The 25224-nt window shown below is 38.5% G+C and overlaps 1 protein-coding gene across 1 annotated transcript in view; it reads left to right on the forward strand.

Annotated features, from left to right (window-relative positions):
- Nucleotides 1-2130: 2130 nt before the first annotated feature.
- NAF1 (nuclear assembly factor 1 ribonucleoprotein) overlaps nucleotides 2131-25224 on the forward strand; it is a 45866-nt gene continuing 22772 nt past the window's right edge. Inside the window, 3 exon segments of the mRNA XM_077139628.1 lie at nucleotides 2131-2654; nucleotides 5489-5657; nucleotides 24279-24372. Coding sequence (XP_076995743.1) covers nucleotides 2305-2654; nucleotides 5489-5657; nucleotides 24279-24372 — 613 coding nt within the window. The 5' untranslated portion in view covers nucleotides 2131-2304.

Raw genomic sequence — 25224 nt, forward strand, 5'->3', positions numbered from 1 at the left:
TAGAATGTCCCAGTATTAAAGAACACCCTTAGAATGGTCTGGTAGTACCTCATCAGAAAGTAACATTTGAGCCGAGATTTGAGTACAGTGAGGCAATACGCCATGTTAACATGAGGAAGAGAAAACAGCAAGGTGAAAACGCCATATGTAAAGAATTAACTTGGTGAAGTGAAGGCAGATCAATAAAGCCGGCGAGATGAATGCAACGTACAAGGGAGAGGAGTGACAGGCAATAGAGAGCTGAGTAGGGCCACTTTAGGTACAGATTTGAAAATCAGAGTAGGAAGCCTGATTTTTTTTAAGTGCATGTGCATGTGTTCAGACTTTTATGTAGGAAAACACATGGTTTTATTTATTCTCTTATGAAGTTCTCTTACTTTCTCAGATTATCAAATCTTGCTTTTGTTTACAGGCCCAGCTCACATGCCAAGCCCAATGTAAAGCCTTCCTTAACTTTACTACGTACCCTCTCACTTTAGTGTTCTCAAAGCTCTTTGTATATTCCTCTGTGATGGTACTTATACTTTGTTTTCCCAACTTGTCTATTCTGCTAAACTGTTAGCTCTTTAAGAGGAGGGATTGTGTTACACTCAGCATTCTGTGTGCCCAATCCAGAGAGAAATGCATGCATAGCAGTGTTCAGTAAATGATCACTGAATGAATGAATGAATATGGGTATTTGCATTATTCTCTATGCTTCTGGTCTTAAGCTTTTTATTAAATTTCAGGTTCGGTTTCAAATACCTACTTGCATTTTCAATGGACAGTGTTTTCTCAAACGCAACATCACAAACTCATTATCTCTTCCCAACTTCTCCATTTTATTTATAGTAGGAGCATCTTTCTAGTTTCCTAGGTAAGAAACTTTAGAATAGTTTGATTCTTCCTCTAATGCTTGAGATTTCCTTTGTCATTGCCTGTAACCCTGGTTTAGAATCTCATCATCTAAATTCTGGAAAAATAAAACAGACTTATGGCTGACTGTAGGGTCATTCTGACTGCAAATTTCTTCCCTCCTCAAATTCATATAGCATAGCTCTGCAAGAGCATTGTCCTTGAAATATTTCATTCATCTGTACATGCAGGATTGTTCCATTCATCAAGTATTTCTGCACAATTAACATGTGTATGTCATATGTCATTCTCCTTTATAAAACCTTACTTGATGCACACAACTAAATGAGATAGTATTCTTATCTCCACTTTACAGATAAGAAAAATGAGATTTATAGGTATAGGTTACCTGCTCAAGTTCACATTTACACCAAAAAGGAAATGGTAGAGCTCACATTTGAACACAGGTCTGCTTAGCTGAGAACTGTGAGCTCTGCTTAATCATTGCATTAGTAAGTTTAATCTTTGCTTCACTTTGGAGGATTTCAGTGACACAGTTCATCCACCATAAACTTTCCATTACTGATGAACTTTTATACTTGACTTCATATTTCAAATAGCTTTTCAGTTATATTCTGCACATCGAGTTTGTGCTTTAACTAGACGGTAACCTCCTTTAAAAAAAAAAAAGACTTTGTCATTGATCTGAATTCTACCACTATTTAGGGCACGTAAGTTCTCAGTAATTTATAAAACCTTTCGCAGTCCCTGGCAGAAAGGCATTTGCAACAAACGGTACTAATGACGACTGTATAATCACTAGCTGTAGGGAAACCAGAAAAGGTCGCCCTCTACTTCGGTCCCGAGAACTTCTTGCTTGCCCTTCTCACGGTGAAGAGAGAGACTCTCAGGTTAAGTTAGTACATTTTAGTCTCATCCCACCTTTCTTCTGTGAAGCATGACAAACAGAGGCATCACCGGGGCGCCAAGAAGCAGCCAGCTTCCGTCCGTGACCGCCCCGTCTTCCATGTTTGGACTCCGCAAACAATGCACGCATTGCAAGTGTTTTTGCAAGACTACCTGGTTCAACTTTTATACAGAGCTTCGCAGTCTCAGCCAACCCCCGGAGCTGTACTGGCCCCGGGGCAGCAGGACGAACTCCGGCCTTCTGGGATCGCTCTGCAGCTCCGAGCAAGCACTGAAGCGTCCGAGGCCGAAGCCGCTCCCGGCGAGCGTCACCGCGCCTGCGCACCAGGTTACGTCACACGCCGTCCCCCGCCGCACGCCGTCCCGGAAGTGCCCGGAGTGAGCGGCCGGGGCGTGTCTCCCCACAGCTCTGCGTGGCGTTGCCGGAGAAACGCGGGACGTCGGGCCCAGGCGCCGCCACGAGAACTGTCGAGATTGTTTCCCCTTTACCCGAGCGAGCCAGCAGGTTGTCCGCGAGCCCAGTTCGGACCCTGGCGCGGCGCCATGGAGGTAGTGGAGGCCGCCGCCGCCCAGCTGGAGACTCTGAAATTCAACGGCACCGGCCTGGGGGCCGGCGAAGGTCCGGCGACGCAGTCTCCGGGCCCTGCTCCTGCTCCGGAACCGCGATCCCCACTGCCGCCGGCCGAGGGGGTTCCGGACGCAGGACTGACCGCCGAGGCCCAGCCTGCCGGGGAGCGGCCACCTCAGCCCGCGCTGAGTTCCGCCGCCGCCGCCGGGGAGCCGGCGCCGCCGCCGGAGCGGCCGCCGGGCGGGAACTGCGTCAGCCGGCCGGGCGCCGAGGACCCGGCGTGGGGGCCCGATGCTTTGGGGACTTCGGACTCGGACTCGGACAGGTCGGTGCCTGCCGGCTCCGGAGCTGCAGGGAACGGGCTTGGCCTCGGCCGGGGGCAGAGCGCGTGCTCGTTGGGGCCCAGGACGGAGGGGCGACGGCTGCTGCCGCGGCGCACGTGGGGACCTGGAGCTGGGACCGCCCTTTCCCCGCCCTTTCCTACCCGTCTTCTGATGGTCGCGCCCACTACTTCCGTAGATTTGACAGGCTGAGAGGTGTAGTAGCTGTAGTTGGGGTATAGAAAATCTGAGGATGTTCGACTACTTATAAACTTCTGTAGCGGCTGAGTTCGGCCTGTGTCATTGGAGTTGTTAATTTGGTTTTCTGTCTGGCCTGAATTTCTATTTATTAGGTTTAGTGTGTATGTTTATTTTATGCTCTTGTTTCTGAGCCGGATGAATTGAGCATCAGGGAAGATTATTTTGTTTGTTTCAAAGCTGGCGCCTGACCATGCTAAACTCGTAGAATCCTTGTGGGGAACACAAGCTCTTCACAGGTGGATGCTCAGCGAGTGGAATGAGAGTCTGAGTCCGAGTGGAGAAATTGGTTTTTGCTCTAAGAGGAGGGAAAGGTCTTCCTATGTAACAGAAGGAAAGATGAGCTAATGCCAGGTGGTATATATAGGTTTGGTGGAGAGAAGATAACTTTTCTCTTTTCAGAAATGTCATCAGTTGAGAGTGGGAGTTGAGAAGAGGGTGTGAAGGATTTGAGGAAAGGAAGAAAGTATGAATTAGACTTGGAGAGGGGAGTAGGCCAACTATGAAGTTGGGGTTTCTTGGCGATACTAAGGCGTTTATCTTGTGGAATTTCAGATTCATGTCACCGTGAGAATGAACTAAGTGGTAGATGATTTGAGAAATGGTTTGAAGGCAGCACATGGTGGAATGTAGCATCATAAGAGTGAGGAGAATGTAATATCAATCAAAACACTGCTTCCTGCCCTTTATGGAAGATGCAGAGAGTGCCAGATATTTGGAAAAGTGAAAAGGGGTGGCCAGTGTAGTGCCTGTATTAACTAGGCAATATTTTGAGACATACATGTGGTTTTTGGTTTCAAGTACTTAAATAATCCAGCTAGGAAAACAAGTTTTTAATTGATTATGCTATAGCATAAGACAGACTCTACTAGCCAGTTTGAAAAAAGGGCTGTGAAGGCTAAGAAAGGAAGTAATTAATTTTTTGGTGAGCATGGGGAGGCTTCAGAGAAGGTAATATTTAAGTTGTGCCTATAAAGAGGAATGGAATTTCTCTGTGCTGAGGACACTACTGGCAAAAGAAATAGCATAAATAGTGGCATGGTGTAGTGAAGGTTCAGGGGCTTTGCAAAGTTGCATAAACTTATATACCGGATGTAGGTTTTGTGTGAGAAGTGGTAGGAGATGGGATTGTGAAGGTAGTCAGGAACCTGACTACGAAGGATCTGAGATGTCATACTAAGAAGCATGGCCCTTATCTTGTGCACATTATAGAATCTTGAGAGAACTTTTTAAGTCTGAATACTTTCTTAAGAAAAAATGAAAAGAATAGTACAGTGTCAACCCATGTAGCCACCACCAGCGTTTTGAGTTATTAACATTTTGGCATTATTAATTTCACATGTATATATTTTATTGAACTATTTTAAAGTAATTTACAAGTATTATGACACTTAGTCTCCAAATATTTCAGAATACATTCCCTAAGAGGTTGTTCTCTTATCTAACTACAACACTTATCACACGCAACAGTTAATAATAATTCCCTAATGTTCAGTTATAGAAGGTTTTTAAAAAGCAATATAATAAACTCATTAGAATGGAAGCCTTGTATTAACATTAGTTATATGATTGTTACGGAAATGCAGGAAATAAGGACCCAAAATAGGGTCATAGTTGCAATGGAAAAGGGATTAGAGGAGTGGAATTGAAGTGATGGTCACTAATCAGGAGGTAGGCCTTTATCATTGACCATGATGGTATAATAGCTGTAAATGATTACAGCGTTTCCAGCTGTACTCACTGGATTAAAGAATAAGTGATGAAATAAAATAGAAGCTCAAGGAGAAAAGCAGGTTCAATAAGGAAAGTTCACTGTTTTTGTTTTTAACTTGTTACAAATGTGAGGTTTGTGTAGGACATTGAAACCGAGGTGGCTGTTATGCAGCTACAGATTTAGAGGTGCAGCTTTGAGATGTGAAGGCTGAAGATTTAGAAGTTCCTTGCACATGGATGGTGATTAAAATCATTGGCATGATTCCTGGTGCCTGCCCATGTAAAAAAACAAAAAAGTCATTGGCATGGATAAGGTTATCCATGGAAGAGTATAAAAAGTGACTTTTGAGGGCGGAACCCTGAGAAGCAGCACATAAATGTGGCTAGAAGTAGGAGCCAGCAAACAAACTTTAGACTGAGAGGAGGATTACAAGGGTTGGTAACAAGAATTGCTGTGAAAGTCAAGGGCCAAAGGATTTTCAGAGAGTAGAGTGGTCAACATGATTGGTATTTGAGGAGTTTGAATTGTCTGAAGGCTGAGTTGCATTTACCGTGGTGACTGAGAGAGGTACCTTGCCCAGAACTCCTTTCTGGCAGTGATTTGTCACAGGCTTAATTGTAGGCAGACAGATGTGTTATGTGTGAGGCTTTCTTAATGAGAGTCTGAGTTACAACAAGGATTGTAAAAATGCTATTGATGGATTAAAAACTACTTTCTAAATATTGTTTTCATTATTTTGAAATGCTAGTGTTTGAATTAAACCAGTAACAGTAAATATGTAATGAATAATGAAGCAAATATTTCGTAATGAATAATCTTAATGCCTTTATAATAATACTTAAGTTTTCAATTGTTTCTTCCCTATAGTGAAACAGATTCAGATAGTTCAAGCTCCTCCTCTTCCTCATCATCCTCCACCTCGTCTGACTCTTCCTCTCATACATCGCTTCCTCCAGTGCTGTCAGATGAAGATTTGCAAGTTGAGATGGAAGACAAGAATTTTCCTCTTAAAACAAAAGATGAACTACTTCTTAATGTAAGTATTTAGATTTGCTATTAGATTTAATATGCATATTTTCAGATAAATCATAGTACTGATGTTGATTTCATTTGGCCTATATCTATTCCATAAATTTTAAGACTATTTTCCTCAATTTCTTATCAAGCATACTTTTACCATTTCTTGGCTTTCTTAGGTAAAAGACAGGATTGATCTGGATAATTTCTAACATTTGATAATTGTTCTTGCTCGTGCATCAACTTGAGGAAGCTACTTTCCATTTTTATCTTCCCTAGAAGATACTTCTTATGCTTATATACAACTTTTCTTTTTTGATCAAAAGACAGAGAACTGTACTCAGTAGCAATTGAAATCACTTTTTTAATTTATTGCTTTTATATAAGCAGAAAGTGAAATTAGATTGGTTGTGCTTTTTAGGATGCTTATTCACTTGAAGGCTTTGGAGAGCTTATGTTACTGATATTAGAGAAGAGTTGTTTATTGTAAAATGGCGTTTCTTGGCACTTGATAAGTTTTGGCTCTCAAGGTTAATTTTTGTGAGGTTATTTTTTCTGAAGCTGTAGACCATTCCTAGAAGGATGACGGTAGTCTGGTTGCGATCTCATGACCCAAGAGGAAATTCTTCTCAAAATTTCAGAATATATTGCCATGTGCTTATTCTTCCCCCATGTACTTATAGTTATTCATATTTACTAAAATAATCATTAATTACAATTATTATGTAACACTTAAAACAATGAAATAGTGTAATTCAAGATTTGGAAAAAAGAATTAAAATCTTAAAGACAGTAGGTACTTTTTTCATGTTTTTTTGATTCTATTAATAGGAATTATTTCTCCTTTTCGTGTCTGTGATTACAGTAAGAAATTTCCTATCTTACTTATGCTTCATGTATCAAAAATTCTTAAGTTTGTATGCAACTCCTTCAGCGATTCATGTTTTCATGCAGCAGGCATTTTGGCATCTTTCAGTAATTTTTTCTTTTTACATAAAAGCTTCAAAGTAATAACTACTTTCTGAAAATATCAGGAGGCTTGTTTGGACTCTTCCTTGTATCTTGATCACCTTTCTGCTTAAGTTCTCTCTTAAGTACAGAAACCGAAAAATAAAGACGGTAGTACTTTTGCGTATGTATGGGTATTGTTGCCTTATTTATCTTACTAAATCAAATGTTCTTACCTTGGGAATCCCTTGAATTTTATGCAGAATTTTAACTTTTTTGTTTAGGTAGTTTTCTGGATACAGTACCCATAGTTTTCATTAGAAAGTCAGAAAGGGTTCATGACCCTAGGCCAGGAGCCATGTTTTTGGAGGGCTGAGTTCATATCTGACCTTTTTAACTACCATAGTGCCCGTGAGAGTGCATTACAGATGATGGGTTCAGAGTCAGCAGTAATATGTGATTGTAGCACAAACGTGTGAATGAGCATCTTTAATTCTTTTAGAAGAATTTAAAGTCTTTTAAGAAATTATAGTAACACACTTGCTGTGTGCCAGGCACCATCAGTAAGACTGATCCAGTTCCTGCTCTCTTAATGTTTAGGTCAGGCAAAGTGGACAGTAAATAAGGCAGAGAAAAATAAATATAGTTCTGAAAAGTGCTACTGAATTGTGTGAGTTTATGTTTGGATCATAATAGAAAATTCCCTTTTCAGTAGGAAAGTACTTAAAACTTGGAGCAGTGGACTGGTCTGTTCTTTGGGCCACTTCTAAGGAATTTTCAGAAAGGGTGCAGAAGGCAATTATAGCCTTTGTTTTTCAATTTTGGATTCTTGATTAGCCAGTCACTTTCTTTTACATTTAGAAGATTAGGAAGGAAAGTTATTAGAAGTTCCAAGTCTTTTAGATCACTTGGTTGCTAGAGATACATAGAGGAATGTGTTCCTGGTCTGCCCTAAATCTCTGACTTAGGACTCTGAAAAAAGTGGGACTCCTTGAGGGCTTCAACTCTGAACTTCAAAGGAAGAGCATGGCTTGGCTCTGAATAACAAGGATGGTGTGGCTACCCAGAGTCTTCAGAATTCTGTCTCCTTGTTCCTTAGTAGGAATGGTAGTTTTGTCCTTGATACTGCCTCTGGGAAAGCTGTGTGGAATACTTCCTGCATTAGCTAGGGCTTGGTAGCCAACCCTGTACAAATCATTGTGGCAAATGGAGTGAGTATTCTCTTGCTTGGGAATGAGTCGCATAGTCACTCCTCTTTGTAGGGGGAAGGGAGAAGAGTGTGAAAGCACATGTAAGAGAGTAAGCATTCGAGAGAAAGAGTACGTCAACTAGTGTGAGAGGGTGGGAACACTTTAGAGCCAGAATGAAGAAAGGAAACCTGAATATATATGTATTTTGAGAAGTAAGGGTTGGATAGGTGGTGTCAGCCCTGTGTGAACCACATGGAGTTCTGTACCTCAGGAAAGAGAGGCTAATGTACATTTCCAGAAGTGAGGTGCACTGCCTGATTACATATTCTGTTAGGATCCTAAAACATCCTACCTAACCTGAGAGGATAGAAAATATTTGAGCCACCTCAAGTGGTCAGGAGTTGCCATAGAATCTTTCATATCTATCTGATCTCCCATCACCAATAAAATCTGTGTAGCAACTTGGTCTGTACTTGATGATTGAGTGAATGTGTTGTTTTCAAGACCTAGCTTGGTTTATGAATTTTGCCTAAATGCAGGCCTTGTTGAATGCCTTTTTATAACTCTAGATATCCAGTATTTGGAATTATTACATGCTGGCCTAGAATACTGATGGCATATATTTGGCATATATTAACATTTTTCTCAGAAAATATTTTCTTTAAGAAATGGCTTTGTACTTGAAAGGAGAAAGCTTTTCATTAATGCTTATTCAATGCTCTTCAGAAATAATTAATGCTGAACCCTCACCATTATCTTGTGTGTGTAATAGTTAGAAGTGGCATTTCTTTTTATAAATAAGTGAAATATTTATTGATTATTTAGAGTACCTACTGTGTGTCAAGCACTGTTCTAGGTACGAGGGATGTATCATTAAATAGAGCAAAGTTCTTGGACTCTTGGAACTTACATATAGTAGAGGGGACAGTCAAATGGTAAATGAATAAATACACATCAGATAAGTGAAGTGGAGAAAAATAAAGCAGCATAAGAGGCATAGGACTGGGTACATGTGGGTTGAGATCTGAAGGAGGACAAGAAGAAGCCAATCCAGACATCTGGAGGAAGATTGTTCTATACATTAAAAAAATTTTTTTAATGAAATAGGAATCCTCTGCTTGCATTCCAGATATCTAATAAGTCCATTCTTCACTCTTATATTCATATATATGCATGCTTGGCACATTGAAAGTTGCAGAATTAAAACCAGAAGCTTTCATATGCTACTTTAGGAAAGGGGGCTTTATGAAATCCAAATTAGAGTTAGAAAATTTAGATACATTTCTTTATTTAGAGGATGAATGAGCAAATAGAGATAAAGGTAGGGAGAAAAGTGAAATAGAAGAAAGAAAGAATTGAAAATAATTGGAGACTGTATAACACATCAGTGAATCCTAATGTAACCCATGAACTACAGTTAATAGTATAACTATATTTCATCAGTTGTAACAAAGATAACATACTAATGCAAAGAGTTAATAAGGGAAACTGTGTAAGAGGGGCAGTATATGGGAACTCTACTTTCTACATGATTTTTCTGTAAACCTACATCTTCTTTAAAAAAAGAAAAATTCTTGGAAAGGAAAGTGATATTTTCATCTAATTCATACTGTTCTACTCTGGGATAAAATATGTGTAATTACATCAAGCATGAATGATTTCTCAAACTTCAGAAAAACTCTGTTCCATGGAGTATCCTATGTGTCCTATGTTTATAAATATAAATGGTTGTTGTTATACAGAAGCATTCCATTTATTAGATTCCCCCATTTCCCTTTAGTTTTTTTTTTTTTTTGCATAGGCAGGCACCAGGAAGCGAACCCTGGTCTCTGGCACAGCAGGCGAGAACTCTGCCACTGAGCCACTGTTCCCACCCTCCCATTAGATTTTATTAAATATGAGAGTTTTGCTGATTGCTTCAGGAGATAGAGATGAATATCTTTTAAAAAGAAATCTATGCGCATACAACTCATGCTGAAAGACAGATAATACCAGAGTTCATGATTGAATGCTAGATGAATGGAATGAGACGTAAGAAGCCCCAAGATTGAGTGGAAAGGAGATAACTTTCACCGCAGTGGTTAAAGAAGTACCATGGCTTGAACTGAGCCTTGAAAGGTGGACAGGATGTGTATGGAAAGGTAACAAGATGAAGAAAATGTGAAATTTCTCAATGAAAGGAACGAGTCTGTCACCTGACATGGCGTTTGTATTCCCCTTGTCAGTTACATAGTAAGGGCTCAGGAAACGTTTATCTTTTATTCAGTTCTTCCACATACCCTGTTTTTCAAATATCCATATGTGACTGACACCATTTAAAATTATTTTTCCTTCCTTGGTTTTTTTTTTAATGCAATTTTATTGCAATATATTCATATAGCATATAATCATCCGAAGTATATAATCAGGGGTTTACAGTATCATCATATATTTGAGCATTCGTCACCAGAGTCAGTTTTTTCAAAATTTCATTACTCCAAAAAAATACATATAAGAATTTAAAAAAGAAGAAAAGAACACCTAAAACATCCTATGCCCCCCTTCCATTATTTATTTATTTATTTATTGTCTTTATTTTTTTATTCATCTGTCCATGCACTGGATAAAGGGAGTGTCAGCCATAAGCTTTTCACAATCACACAGTCACACTGTAAAAGCTATATACTTATAGAGTCATCTTTAAGAATAAAGGCTACTGGAATACAGTTTAACAGTTTCAGGTATTTCCTTTTAGCTATTCTAATCCACTAAAAACTAAAAAGGGATATTTATATAATGCATAAGAATAACCTCCAGAAAGACCTCTTAAGTTCATTTGAAACCTCTCAGCCACTGAAACTTTATTTTGTTTTATGTATCTTCCCCTTCTCATCAAGAATGCTTTCTCAATCCCATGATCCCAGGGCCAGGCTCATCCTCAGGAGTCATGTCCCTTGTTGCCAGGGAATTTTCCACCCCTGGAGTCATGTCCACATAGCGAAGAGGGCAGTGAATTTACCTGCTGGGTTGCTGTTCTAGTTTGCTAGCTGCCAGAATGCAACACACCAGAGACGGATTGGCTTTTAATAAAAGGGGATTTATTTTGTTGGTTCTTCAGAGGAAAGGCAGCTAACTTTCCACTGAGGTTATTTCTTACGTGGAAGGCATAAGATGGTCTCTGCTGGTCTTTTCTCCAGGCCCCTGGTTTCCAACAACTTTCCCCAGGGTTACTTCTTTCTGCATCTCCAAAGGCTTGGGCTGAGCTGCTAGTGCTGAGATGAGGAATGCCGAGCTGCTTAGCAGTACTACGTTGCAATCTCTCATTTAAGCACCAGCCAATTAAGTCAGACATCACTCATTGCAGCAGACACGCCTCCTAGCTGACTGCGGATGTAATTGGCAACAGATGAGGTTCACGTACCATTGGCTTATGTCCGCAGCAACAAGACTAGGTATGCTCACCTGACCAAGTTGACAACTGAATCTAACTAACACAGTTGCTTTGAGAGGAATGCCACATCTAAGCAACAAAAGAGGTTCTCTGGGAGTGACTCTTCAGGCATAATTACAAGTAGACTTAGCATTTCCTTTGCAGGAATGTTTCATAAGGGCAGACCTCAAGATGGAGGGCTCAGCATATTAAATTGGTAGTCCCCAATGCTTGCGAAAATATCAGAAATTCCAAAGGTGGGAAACTAATATTTCCAGTTTTTTCCCCAGCCCCCCAAGGGGGCTTTGTAAATACTATTTTATTATTTGCCCAGATTACTCTGGGGTGTATCAGAATATCACACTATCCTGTACAAACTGACAAGATCTCACTCCCTATTCAAGTCTCCATGTAATATGGTGTTCAAGTAAACTAATCATACAGGTTAGATAGTGTGCTACCAAAAATGTGAATTTTGTTCCAAATACCTATCTCTTCCATTGGTCTCACAGAAGTTGAAGTTTTAAAACGTAGTCTGTATCATCCTTTACCTGGATTGCCCTATCATCTTCGTGAAAAAAGTGATGAGTGGGTGGGAAGGGAAATGTTTATTTGGTGTGATCCAGTGTAGAAAGTAAGTATATTCGGTTATATAAATTTGAAATTTAAAATTGAGTGATTTTTTAAATTGAATTGTTTGTTGCCAGCCGTACTAATCACATCTCAAATGCTCAACAATAAACACAGCACGTACGTAAAATATTCCCACCACTGCACAATGGTCTTCTGAACAGTACTGCTTTACATCCTTACACATCCAAACAGCCCTCCGTCACAAAACGCATAGTCAGGTGTTAATAGCATCAATCTATTTCTGGCCATTAACACAGGGATAATTTTTCTTTTTGGGTGCATGGTTCGGAAAACAAACACAGGTATAATATTTTTTGTTTTTTTATTAATTAAAAAAAATTAACTAACGCAACATTTAGAAATCATTCCATTCTACATATGCAATCAGTAATTCTTAATATCATCACATAGATGTATGATCATCATTTCTTAGTACATTTGCATCGATTTAGAAAAAGAAATAGCAAGACAACAGAAAAAGAAATAAACTGATAATATAGAGAAAAAAATAAAAAATAAAAAAAATATATAAAAACAAACAAACAAAAAAACTATAGCTCAGATGCAGCTTCATTCAGTGTTTTAACATAATTACATTACAATTAGGTAGTATTGTGCTGTCCATTTTTGAGTTTTTGTATCTAGTCCTGTTGCACAGTCTGTATCCCTTCAGCTCCAATTACCCATTATCTTACCCTGTTTCTAACTCCTGATGGTCTCTGTTACCAATGACATATTCCGAGTTTATTCTCTAATGTCGGTTCACATCAGTGGGACCATACAGTATTTGTCCTTTAGTTTTTGGCTAGTCTCACTTAGCATAATGTTCTCTAGGTCCATCCATGTTATTACATGCTTCATAAGTTTATTCTGTCTTAAAGCTGCATAATATTCCATCGTATGTATGTACCACAGTTTGTTTAGCCACTCATCTGTTGATGGACATTTTGGCTGTTTCCATCTCTTTGCAATTGTAAATAATGCTGCTATAAACATTGGTGTGCAAATGTCCGTTTGTGTCTTTGCCCTCAAGTCCTTTGAATAGATACCTAGCAATGGTATTGCTGGGTCGTAAGGCAATTCTATATTCAGTTTTTTGAGAAAACACCAAACTGCCTTCCACAGTGGTTGCACCATTTGACATTCCCACCAACAGTGGATAAGTGTGCCTCTTTCTCCGCATCCTCTCCAGCACTTGTCATTTTTTGTTTTGTTGATAATGGCCATTCTGGTGGGTGTGAGATGATATCTCATTGTGGTTTTGATTTGCATTTCTCTAATGGCCAGGGACATTGAGCATCTCTTCATGTGCCTTTTGGCCATTTGTATTTCCTCTTCTGAGAGGTGTCTGTTCAAGTCTTTTTCCAATTTTGTAATTGGGTTGGCTGTCTTTTTGTTGTTGAGTTGAACAATCTCTTTATAAATTCTGGATGCTAGACCTTTATCTGATATGTCATTTCCAAATATTGTCTCCCATTGTGTAGGCTGTCTTTCTACTTTCTTGATGAAGTTCTCTGATGCACAAAAGTGTTTAATTTTGAGGAGTTCCCATTTATTTCTTTCTTTCTTCAGTGCTCTTGCTTTAGGATTAAGATCCATAAAACCACCTCCAATTGTAAGTTTCATCAGATATCTCCCTACATTTTCCTCTAACTGTTTTATGGTCTTAGACCTAATGTTTAGATCTTTGATCCATTTTGAGTTAACTTTTGTACAGGGTGTGAGATATGGGTCTTCTTTCATTCTTTTGCATATGGATATCCAGTTCTCTAGGCACCATTTATTGAAGAGACTGTTCTGTCCCAGGTGAGTTGGCTTGACTGCCTTATCAAAGATCAAATGTCTGTAGATGAGAGGGTCTATATCTGAGCACTCTATTCGATTCCATTGGTCGATATATCTACCTTTATGCCAATACCATGCTGTTTTGACCACTGTGGCTTCATAATATGCCTTAAAGTCAGGCAGCACGAGACCTCCAGCTTCGTTTTTTTTCCTCAAGATACTTTTAGCAATTCGGGGCACCCTGCCCTTCCAGATAAATTTGCTTATTGGTTTTTCTATTTCTGAAAAATAAGTTGTTGGGATTTTGATTGGTATTGCATTGAATCTGTAAATAATTTAAGTAGGATTGACATCTTTACTATATTTAGTCTTCCAATCCATGAAGACGGTATGCCCTTCCATCTATTTAGGTCTTCTGTGATTTCTTTTAACACTTTTTTGTAGTTTTCTTTGTGTAGGTCTTTTGTCTCTTTAGTTAAATTTATTCCTAAGTACTTTATTCTTTTAGTTGCAATTGTAAATGGAATTCGTTTCTTGATTTCCCCCTCAGCTTGTTCATTGCTAGTGTATAGAAACACTACAGATTTTTGAATGCTGATCTTGTAACCTGCTACTTTGCTGTACTCATTTATTAGCGCTAGTAGTTTTGCTGTGGATTTTTCAGGGTTTTCGACATATAGTATCATATCGTCTGCAAACAGTGATAGTTTAACTTCTTCCTTTCCAATTTTGATGCTTTGTATTTCTTTTTCTTATCTAATTGCTCTGGCTAGAACCTCCAACACGATGTTGAATAATAGTGGTGATAATGGACATCCTTGTCTTGTTCCTGATCTTAGGGGGAAAGTTTTCAATGTTTCCCCATTGAGGATATTAGCTGTGGGTTTTTCATATATTCCCTCTATCATTTTAAGGAAGTTCCCTTGTATTCCTATCCTTTGAAGTGTTTTCAACAGGAAAGGATGTTGACTCTTGCCAAATGCCTTCTCTGCATCAATTGAGATGATCATGTGATTTTTCTGCTTTGATTTGTTGATGTGGTGTATTACATTAATTGATTTTCTTATGTTGAACCATCCTTGCATACCTGGGATGAATCCTACTTGGTCATGATGTATAATTCTTTTAATGTGTTGTTAGATTCGATTTGCTAGGATTTTGTTGAGGATTTTTGCATCTATATTCATTAGAGAGATTGGTCTGTAGTTTTCTTTTTTTGTAATATCTTTGCCTGGTTTTGGTATGAGGGTGATGTTGGCTTCATAGAATGAATTAGGTAGCTTTCCCTCCACTTCGATTTTTTTGAAGAGTTTGAGCAGAGTTGGTACTAATTCTTTCTGGAATGTTTGGTAGAATTCACATGTGAAGCCGTCTGGTTCTGGACTTTTCTTTTTGGGAAGCTTTTGAATGACTGATTCAGTTTCTTTATTTGTGATTAGTTTGTTGAGGTCATCTATTTCTTCTTGAGTCAAAGTTGGTTGTTCATGCCTTTCTAGGAACTTGTCCGTTTCATCTACATTGTTGTATTTATTAGCGTAAAGTTGTTCATAGTATCCTGTTATTACCTCCTTTATTTCTGTGAGGTCAGTGGTTATGTCTCCTCTTCCATTTCTGATCTTATTTATTTGCGTCCTCTCTCTTCTTCTTTTTGTCAGTCTTGCTAAGGGCCCATCAATCTTGTTGATTTTCTCATAGAACCAACTTCTGGTCTTATTGATTTTCTTTATTGTTTTCATGTTTTCAATTTCATTTATTTCTGCTCTAATCTTTGTTATTTCTTTCCTTTTACTTGCTTTGGGATTAGTTTGCTGTTCTTTCTCCAGTTCTTCCAAGTGGACAGTTAATTCCCGAATTTTTGCCCTTTCTTCTTTTCTGATATAGGCATTTAGGGCAATAAATTTCCCTCTTAGCACTGCCTTTGCTGCGTCCCATAGGTTTTGATATGTTGTGTTTTCATTTTCATTCACCTCGAGATATTTACTAATTTCTCTTGTAATTTCTTCGTTGACCCACTGGTTATTTAAGAGTGTGTTGTTGAGCCTCCACGTATTTGTGAATTTTCTGGCACTCTGCCTATTATTGATTCCCAACTTCATTCCTTTATGATCCGAGAAAGTGTTGTGTATGATTTCAATCTTTTTAAATTTGTTGAGACTTGCTTTGGGACCCAGCATATGGTCTGTCTTTGAGAGTGATCCATGAGCACTTGAGAAAAAGGTGTATCCTGCTATTGTGGGGTGTAATGTCCTATAAATGTCTGTTAAGTCTAGCTCATTTATTGTAATATTCAAATTCTGTTTCTTTATTGATCCTCTGTCTAGATGTTCTGTCCATTGATGAGAGTGGGGAATTGAAGTCTCCAACTATTATGGTAGATGTGTCTATTTCCCTTTTCAGTAATTGCAGTGTATTCCTCACGTATTTTGGGGCATTCTGATTCAGTGCGTAAATATTTATGATTGTTATGTCTTCTTGTTGAATTGTTCCTTTTATTAGTAGATAGTATCCTTCTTTGTCTCTTTTAACTGTTTTACATTTGAAGTCTAATTTGTTGGATATTAGTATAGCTACTCCTGCTCTTTTCTGATTGTTATTTGCATGAAATATCTTTTCCCAACCTTTCACTTTCAACCTATGTTTATCTTTGGGTCTAAGATGTGTTTCCTGTAGACAGCATATAGAAGGATCCTGCTTTTTAATCCATTGTGCCAGTCTATGTCTTTTGATTGGGGAATTCAGTCCATTAACATTTAGTGTTATTACTGTTTGGGTAATACTTTCCTCTACCATTTTGCCTTTTGTATTATATATATCATATCTGATTTCCCTTCTTTCTACACTCTTCTCCATACCTCTCTCTTCTGTCTTTTCGTATCTGACTCTAGTGCTCCCTTTATTAGTATTTCTTGCAGAGCTGGTCTCTTGGTCACAAATTCTCTCAGTGACTTTTTGTCTGAGAATGTTTTAATTTCTCCCTCATTTTTGAAGGACAATTTTGCTGGATATAGGAGTCTTGGTTGGCAGTTTTTCTCTTTTAGTAATTTAAATATATCATCCCACTGTCTTCTAGCTTCCATGGTTTCTGCTGAGAAATCTACACATAGTTTTATTGGGTTTCCCTTGTATGTGATGGATTGTTTTTCTGTTCCTGCTTTCAAGATCCTCTCTTTCTCTTTGACCTCTGATATTCTAACTAGTAAGTGTCTCGGAGAACGCCTATTTGGGTCTATTCTCTTTGGAGTGCACTGCGCTCCTTGGATCTGTAATTTTAGGTCTTTCATAAGAGTTGGGAAATTTTCAGTGATAATTTCTTCCATTAGTTTTTCTCCTCCTTTTCCCTTCTGTTTTCCTTCTGGAACACCCACAACACGTATATTTGTGCGCTTCATATTATCATTTAATTCCCTGAGCCCCTGCTCAAAGTTTTCCATTCTTTTCCCTATAGTTTCTGTTTCTTTTTGGATTTCAGATATTCCATCCTCCAGTTCACTAATTCTAGCCTCTGTCTCTTTAAGTCTACCATTGTAGGTTTCCATTGTTTTTTTCATCTTTTCTACTGTCTTTCAATTCCATAAGTTCTGTGATTTGTTTTTTCAGCCTTTCCATTTCTTCTTTTTGTTGATCCCATGCCTTCTTCATGTCCTTCCTCAGTTTATTGATTTGGTTTTTGAAGAGGTTTTCCATTTCTGTTCGTATATTCAGAATTAGTTGTCTCAGCTCCTGTATCTCATTTGAGCTATTGGTTTGTTCCTTTGACTGGGCCATATCTTCGATTTTCCTGGTGTGATTTGTTATTTTTTGCTGGCGTCTGGGCATTTAATCAGATTTCCCTGAGTGTGGGAACCAGCAGGTTGAAAGACTTTCCTGTGAAGTCTGTGGGCTCTGTTTTTCTTATCCTGCCCAGTATGTGGTGCTTGTCTGTCTGCGGGTCCCACCAGGAAAAGATGTTGGGGTCCTTTAACTTTGGAAGACTCTTGCTGCTGTGTGTGTGGTGGAGACAGAGGAAAGGTTGTAGGTTGGTTTTAATGGCTTGAAATTGTGAAGTCCTGGAATCTGAATTCCTTGAGAGAGGGATTCCACCTGAGTTGCGTTTCACCCCTCCTGCGGGGAAGGTTCAGGTGGTAGAGAGCCCTGAATGCAGCCTGTTTCTGCATTCGGGGCAGTTGCAGCCTGTATAATCCCAGTGCTGAGCCCAGAGGCAACGAAGCCTCCGTAGAAACAGCCGCAGAAGGCTCTGTTTCATCCCCTTTCCTCTTTTTCAGTTAGCCCAATAGGCATCTTCCACCTTGATCAGTTTCGCCTGAGCTGAGGGCCTATTTTTAGTAGTCAGAAGTTGTTCATTAATGCCACTATTGGTGTTAGGTTGGGCTCAGTCTCTACTGCTGTTGGAGACTCTTTCCTTTCCCTCCAGGAAGTCACCTGTGGGGGAGGGTCGCCGGCCACCATGGCTTGGGGAACCGCTATTCTGAGGCCCCCAGCCGGCCCGGGAAGCTGTGTGTGGGGGAGGGACGCCGGCCACCGCGGCTTGGGGAACCGCCGATCCAAAGCTCCCGGCCAGCCTGGGAAGCCGTGTGTGGGAGGGCCGCTGCGGCTTGGGGAACCGCCGATCCGAGGTTTCCAGCCGGCCCAGGAAGCCGCGTGTGTGGAAGGGGCTGCGGTCGCCGGCCACCGTGGCTTGGGGTACCGCTGTTCCGAGACTCCCAGCCGGCCCAGGAAGCTGCGCGTGGGGGAGGGACGCCGGCTACCGCGGCTTTGGGAATCGCTGATCCAAAGCTCCCAGCTGGCCCGGGAAGTACGGAGGGAGGGACTCCGACCGCCAGCCGCCGCGGCCCGGGGAAGCTCACGCCTCTCGGAGACCTCACCGCAGCAGAGTCTCTTAGCTGGTCCAGGATGGGGTACGCTGTGTGTCTGGTCTTTGTCGTGGCTCCGGGAGCTGTTCTGTACTGTTTCTAGTTATTTAGTGGTTGTTCTGGAGGAAGAACTAAGACCCGCACACCTTACTAAGCCGCCATCTTCCTTCCCGCCCCCCACAGGTATAATTTTAAGTCTACATTATAACAACATGCACCATATCACTAGGAAGATTAACACTAGCTTGTATGCTGTACTTAGGGTATGAAAATGTGTGAGAAGTCTCTACTTTGATCAGTTATTTTTCAAAACTAAAATTTTAGAAACTAACGATCTGTTTTGGATGTACATGATCTGAAATTAGAAATAAAAATCTAAGAAATTGTTTAAGTGAAATTAATACTATAAATGTTTATTGGTACAAAATAAAAGAATAGGAAAAATAGTTTTTTGGTAGGTATTCATTCAACACCTCTACATGAAACAGCAAAGGGTAGGTAAGGAAGAAAACCATCTCACATCATCAGCAAAAAAAAAAGATGTATGAAATAATAATCCCCAGAGAACACAACAGTTGCAAATGAAATGCTGAAATTTAACATACTAAAAATGTCATTCATTTACTTACATACTCTGTAGTCCCAAGTCAGAGGCTTTAAGAGTCAGTATGATCCGACTTCCGACTACAGAGAAAGCACATCCCTTGGGGAGAATTCTTGACATAGAATTGATGAAGGTTGGGATTGGGATATTTCTTCCCCGGTTGTCCCCTTCGTCTCTTCTAGAATACTCATTAAAAGGAACACATCTGTTCTCCCTTGATCCAGTCCTTAAAATGTCTTTCATCCTCAATGCAAATACATTGATTGACTTAACTGGTTTTCAAAGGCAAACTCTGTAATAGATTCTCAACCTGGAATCGTAGAAGGCTGGTTTCATTTATTGATCTTTCTTCCATGTTTGGTGTATAATATTTAATTCTCTGTCCACCTTTAATATTCTACTGAGTGTTTGGGATGGCTATTTCATGTAAATCACTTCTATAAGTAGTACTGTCAAGAAGCAACTTAATGCCTACATTAGTTTTTAGGAAAGCTAGGGGTACTATATATATTTTCCTCTTGTGTTACGAGATACTAGGATCACTTAATTAGAAGTAGAAGTATGATGGTGGTGGTCACAAACATCTATTTTTTTCCTTTAAGTTTGGTTCCACAAGAAATCAGATCCTCCCCAGTTATAGCCACAGCATCTCATTCTGCTGATACATAGGTGGGAAACAAGGTAGAAACAGGAATTAAGACTGTGTTTATGATCACAAGTTGTGAGTCCTTGCCTTGCTACAAATATGGTTCTGTATATGCCACCTCCTGTCTTAGACTCAGTGGCTCATAGTACTCTTTGTAAAAGAACATTAGGATTTCATCATAGTCTTTAGACTGAAGTGCTCAACTTACAGAAACGTATGATCTCAAAAGATGATGAAAAGGAATTTGATAAGAAAGTTCCATAGCTCTTTCTTATTAAAAAAATAAAAACTTTTATAGATGGAATAGATGGATACTTGCTAAATCTTATTTAGAAAATATGAATCAAAATGCAATATTATGGGGCAGTGTGGTGGTGGCTCAACAGGCAGACCCCAGTTCGATTTCCAGTGCCTGCACATGCAAAAAAAAAAAAAAAAAAGAGAGAAAAAAAGCAGTATTATGCTTCACATGTGAAACATTCCCATGAGTCAGAAATCATGCCCACTATCATTGCAATTGTTTCATACTTCATATTCTGGAAATAGCAGCCAATGTCATTTGAAAAGTGAAAAATATGATATATAGATACGGAGAAGGAATAGCATTTATGTTTTGAAAATATGGTTATGTAGAGAATGCACAAGAAAATTACTAGAAATAAATTCAAACCAGCATGATGGTTGGAAACAAAATTAGAAAAAAACACTTTTTTCGTGTTCAAACCATACCTTATAAAGAACCTGTTCATGTACAATAGCAATACCAGAGATAAAATAATTAGGAATTATAACAGCAACAGAATCTATAAAATAACTTAGAATAAGCATACGGAATACATAGGGCCTACTAGGTGAAAATTATTGAAAGTTATCACAATTAATACTCAATATTAACATGACAAAACAGTTCTAAAGTTTATCTTGAAAAATAAATATAGCTAGAAAAATTCAAAAAGGAAAAATATTGATATTGAATTATTTCTCTTCACAATTTTAAAACCTCATAAAAGCCATGTTGATAAAATAGTTTAGTGCTGACACTGAAATAGATCAGTGGAACAGAATGGGGGTGTCAGTATTAAGCTCAAATACGTTTAGTATGTGCTAAAGTTTGTTTTTCAAATCAGTGGGGGGAAAGTGAATTATTCTATAAGGTATAAATAACTGGCTGTCATTTGGATGGAAATAAAGCCAATCTCTGCCTCGCTCTTCTATAAGAATAAATTGCAAGTACACCAAACATGCAAATATTAAAAATGAAACCAGAAGAGTGAAGAAAACATCAAGGAATTTTGAAAATGAACTTGATATGGATAAATCCTTTCTAAATATGATACAGGTCTCAGAAGCCAAAAAAGAAAAAAGAGTGATGTAATTGACTACATAAAAATTAAAATGCCAAAATTCACAGGCAGTAAACAACATGCCTGGGGAATAAGGGAATAGATATTTACTATACATTTGAAGGGAAAAAAGCCTTAAAAATCCAAAGTTCTCAGAAAAAATAGTTAAAAAAAGAACAAAAAATATGTGCAGGGCAGACCATGGTGGCTCAGCAGGCAGAGTTCTTGTCTGCCGGAGACCCGGATTTGATTCCCGGTGCCTGCCCATGCAAAAAAAAAAAGTGCAAGTACACATATAGTTTACAAACACATACAAATGGTGGCTGGGAAAGATGATGCAAGGATGTTCAGTCTTCATTAATGAAGAAATTCACATTGAAGTCAGATACTATTTTACACTTATCAGTCTGGCAAAAATTTAAAGTTTCTTCTCAGTGTGATGGCAAGGGTGTAGGAAAATCTGTGTGGTTGATAAAAATGTGGATGGATGTAACCTTTTAGAAAAGAAATGCTATTTTGCAGTATATGTCAAAATTTAAAATATTCATTCCTTTTAATCCAACAGTTCCACTTAAAAGAATTTATCACAGGAGTCACACAAGGTATATTTAAAAGCATGCTCATTGTATCATTGAATGTCATGGCAAAAAAAGGAGGAGTGGGGGCCAAAACACTCTAAATATTTTATCAGGTGATTGGTGAAATTACTTATAGTAGTACACCTATATAGTGGACTACCGTAAGAGTGTTTAAATAAAATTAAATTAGATAATTTATGTATTGGTGTAGAAAGATGTGTAAAATATGATAGGTAAAAAAGTAGCTTACAGTTCAGTATGATTATTTAAGTAAAACCTTTTAAAGTTAGAAATGTAAAGTTTATATCTGGCATATTAAATGTATTTGGAAGATACAAGGACCTAACAATAGTTATTTATGAGGTGTGGAATTGGGAAATCGAGAGGAATAGGGTAGAGGGATTTTTGTTTTTCATTTTGTATCCTTTTGTGCCCTTGAATTCTCCCACTTTTTTTTTTTGCAAGGGCAGGCACCGGGAATCCAACCTGGGTCTCCAGCATGACAGGTGAGAGCTCTGCCTGCTGAACCACCATGGCATGCCCTCTCCCACTTTTTTGAAAAGAAGAATGTGTCTTACTTTTATAATTAACTTAAAACAGTGCCGAGGGTTAAGATTTTCATCAGGTATGAAGATTATATTATATGGACCTTTATTCCTCCTAGTAGGAAATACAAAACCAGAGGCCTTCCATTCTGTGGTTAAATAACACTTATTTGCGAATAACGTTGATTTTGTGCCCTGATTGTTGTTGACCTGTGGTCTACCCTCTTACCCACTTTCAGAGGTTTTCATAAAAGATCTAACAACATTTTCTTTTTTTGAAGGCTTCCCTACCCTTTCTTCTGCCTACATATTCCTGACTTTATTGGCTCTTAACCAGCAGGCCTTACTACAATCCTGTAGTAGTCAAAGTTTTTTATCTAGGTCTTACTGTAATTCAGCTAAGCAACAGGACAAACGTCATAACTGTACTTTTACATTCACAGGTATCACTCATCACTTGTAAAAGATGCTATTCCTAGAGCCAGATTCAATGTGAGACCCATTTTACAATTGACTTGAAAAATATCATTAAAGTTCTACTCTCCACATATCATGGACATTATTGTTCTCTAGTCTCATTGAACAGGGCACACAATCCCTGTAGCTAAGAACTTCTTAAGCATAATCCACATCACATATTCTTATCAGTTTGTTTCAACAATTGAACTTTCTGATATATGTACAGGCCACTTTCAAACCGTGCCCTTATTAGGAAAAGGCTTTCCATATTTAACGTGCAAATATGGCAAGTGATTGTCCTTTCCCTCTAGGTACTTAGAAAAATACTGACAGATAAAATGAAACAATTTCCTCTAATGCCAGACAGACTAATAATACAAAGAGGCCAGTCACTGATTTTTTCCAGCATTGAATTTGCCGAGACCTTAGGTGTGGAATCCTTTATCAGAGAATACCATATCCCAGAAGGAAGGGATAACTTTAGATATCTACTTCTCTTCTCTGGTTCAATACAAATAATCTTGCTTGAGTCACCCTTAGGAGAAAATGATTACCCAAGATATATTCCGCAATACTCTTTGAATGAAGTTCTTTTTTTTTTGGCATGGGCAGGCACCAGGAATCAAACCTGGGTCTCTAGCATGGCAGGTGAGAGTTCTGCCACTGAGCTACCTTCGCCCCACCCAATACACTTTGAATTATTTAAATTTTGCCATCCTTTCCATCACTCCAAAAGTCATACTACTCCTTCCAGACCTTACTCTTAACATACCATTAATAGGGTCTTGTATTTTCAAGCTTTCTTAAGGAAAAACTTCTCAGAGTTATTAGTTATCTTTTGGCAAAGGTCCAGAACAGAAAACTGTTTATTTAAAGGCTAAGGTCTGTTTATTCTTAGATTTTTCTCTTTAACTTCATCTTTACTTCTATATCAGGTTTCCATAGCAACCAAGATACAGTTTGCAACTGGGTCAATAAAAGAGTTGGTGAAGAAATCTGTAGTTATAAAGAAATTTAGTTTTTAACCAGAGAGAGAAAATATCAGATATACCTTCACATCTTTTATGGGTTGAAGCCTACATTCTGTTTCCAGGAGTTCTTTATTTGCTGACAGGTGTCATTTCCTTTTCTCCTGAGGAGACAAGAGAAGCTGCACACGGCTGCAGAAGAGATTACTACTTCTTCTATTTGTTCAACTCTTTAATCACAGTCAAATTAATTAATTAACAAAACAGCCAAGAGAGAAAGTTCTCCTTCTGTGGAGGAATTATAGCTGCCAGTAGAATTAGTTCTCTTCAAATGCGATGTCCCTGGAAGTTACTATGTAGGTTGTTGCTTTTCTTGACAGTAACTATTTTTCTTATTGCTTGTTCAAGTGTGATAGGAAAAATTTGGAATAGTACCTTATAGCTATGTACTTAGCAGGATTTGGGGTATGTATTCTAGACTTAGTGAGTCAGCTTCATAGGGATATGTTGAGGTGGGGGAAATGCCTTTAGAAAACCATGCCACCACTTAACAAAGATAAAAATAAATCGTGCTTTAAATGCATATTAAGTACATATTCAGAGATTTGTACAGCAAATATCCAGTTTTTAAAAAAAGTTATGTTGTTGAAGCTGGAGTAATTTTATATATTTTATATTGTAGGAACTACCTTCTGTTGAAGAACTCATTATTATTCTTCCAGATGATATTGAATTAAAGCCACTTGGGGTGATTTCAAGTATTATAGAACAATTAGGTATGTAAATAATCTTAATGATTTTATGTTTTATATCCAAGGATGGAATCAATAACTTTATGATTAGATAATTTTCTCTGAAATATGTAGTGTCACTTCATTTTATTAAGTTTAAAAGGATAAAATTCAGCTTTTATACAAATGATGCATAAATACATTGTCTTTATAAAAATTTCAAGTCTTACTTTCTCCAAAATCTTCTTCAGTTTGGTATATTATTCTATTCTGCGTTCACATATTACCACAAATTTAATATTCTTTAGAATAGAAATTTGACATGGGTCTCAGAAGCTAAAATCTAGGAATTAGTGGAGCTCCATTCCTTTCTGAAGTTCCATTTCTTTGCCTTTTCTAGTTTCTAGAAGCTGCCCACATTCCTTGGCTTATGGCCCACTTCCTCCATTCTCAAAGCCAATAATGTAACTCTCTCTGTCCTTCCTTCCATTGTTACATCTCTCTCTGACCAAAGCCTGGAAAGGTTCTCTGCTCTTAAGAACTCATGTCATCATATGGGGCCTAACTGGTAACCCAGGATAATTTCCTCATTTCATGTTCCTTAGACTTAATCATATCTGCAAAAATCCCTTTTTTCATATACAGTAATATATTCACAGGTCCAGGGAATAGGACGTAGATATCTTTGGAGAACTGTCCTGCTTGTTCTTTTGAATTTTTTCTAACATGCATGTAAATTAGAAGTCTTAACGATTTAATACTGATATTAAGGGTGTGAAATATGAAGCTGTTGAATTATACTAGAATAGTAAAATAAATTCGTTTCAGCCCCAGTATGTGAGGTAGGTATACGAGAGACCCTGAAATGTAGAATGTAGTTAACTTAACCACTCATAG

This window comes from Tamandua tetradactyla, chromosome 22, assembly GCF_023851605.1.
Source record: "Tamandua tetradactyla isolate mTamTet1 chromosome 22, mTamTet1.pri, whole genome shotgun sequence".
NCBI classification, from domain to species: Eukaryota; Metazoa; Chordata; class Mammalia; order Pilosa; family Myrmecophagidae; genus Tamandua; species Tamandua tetradactyla.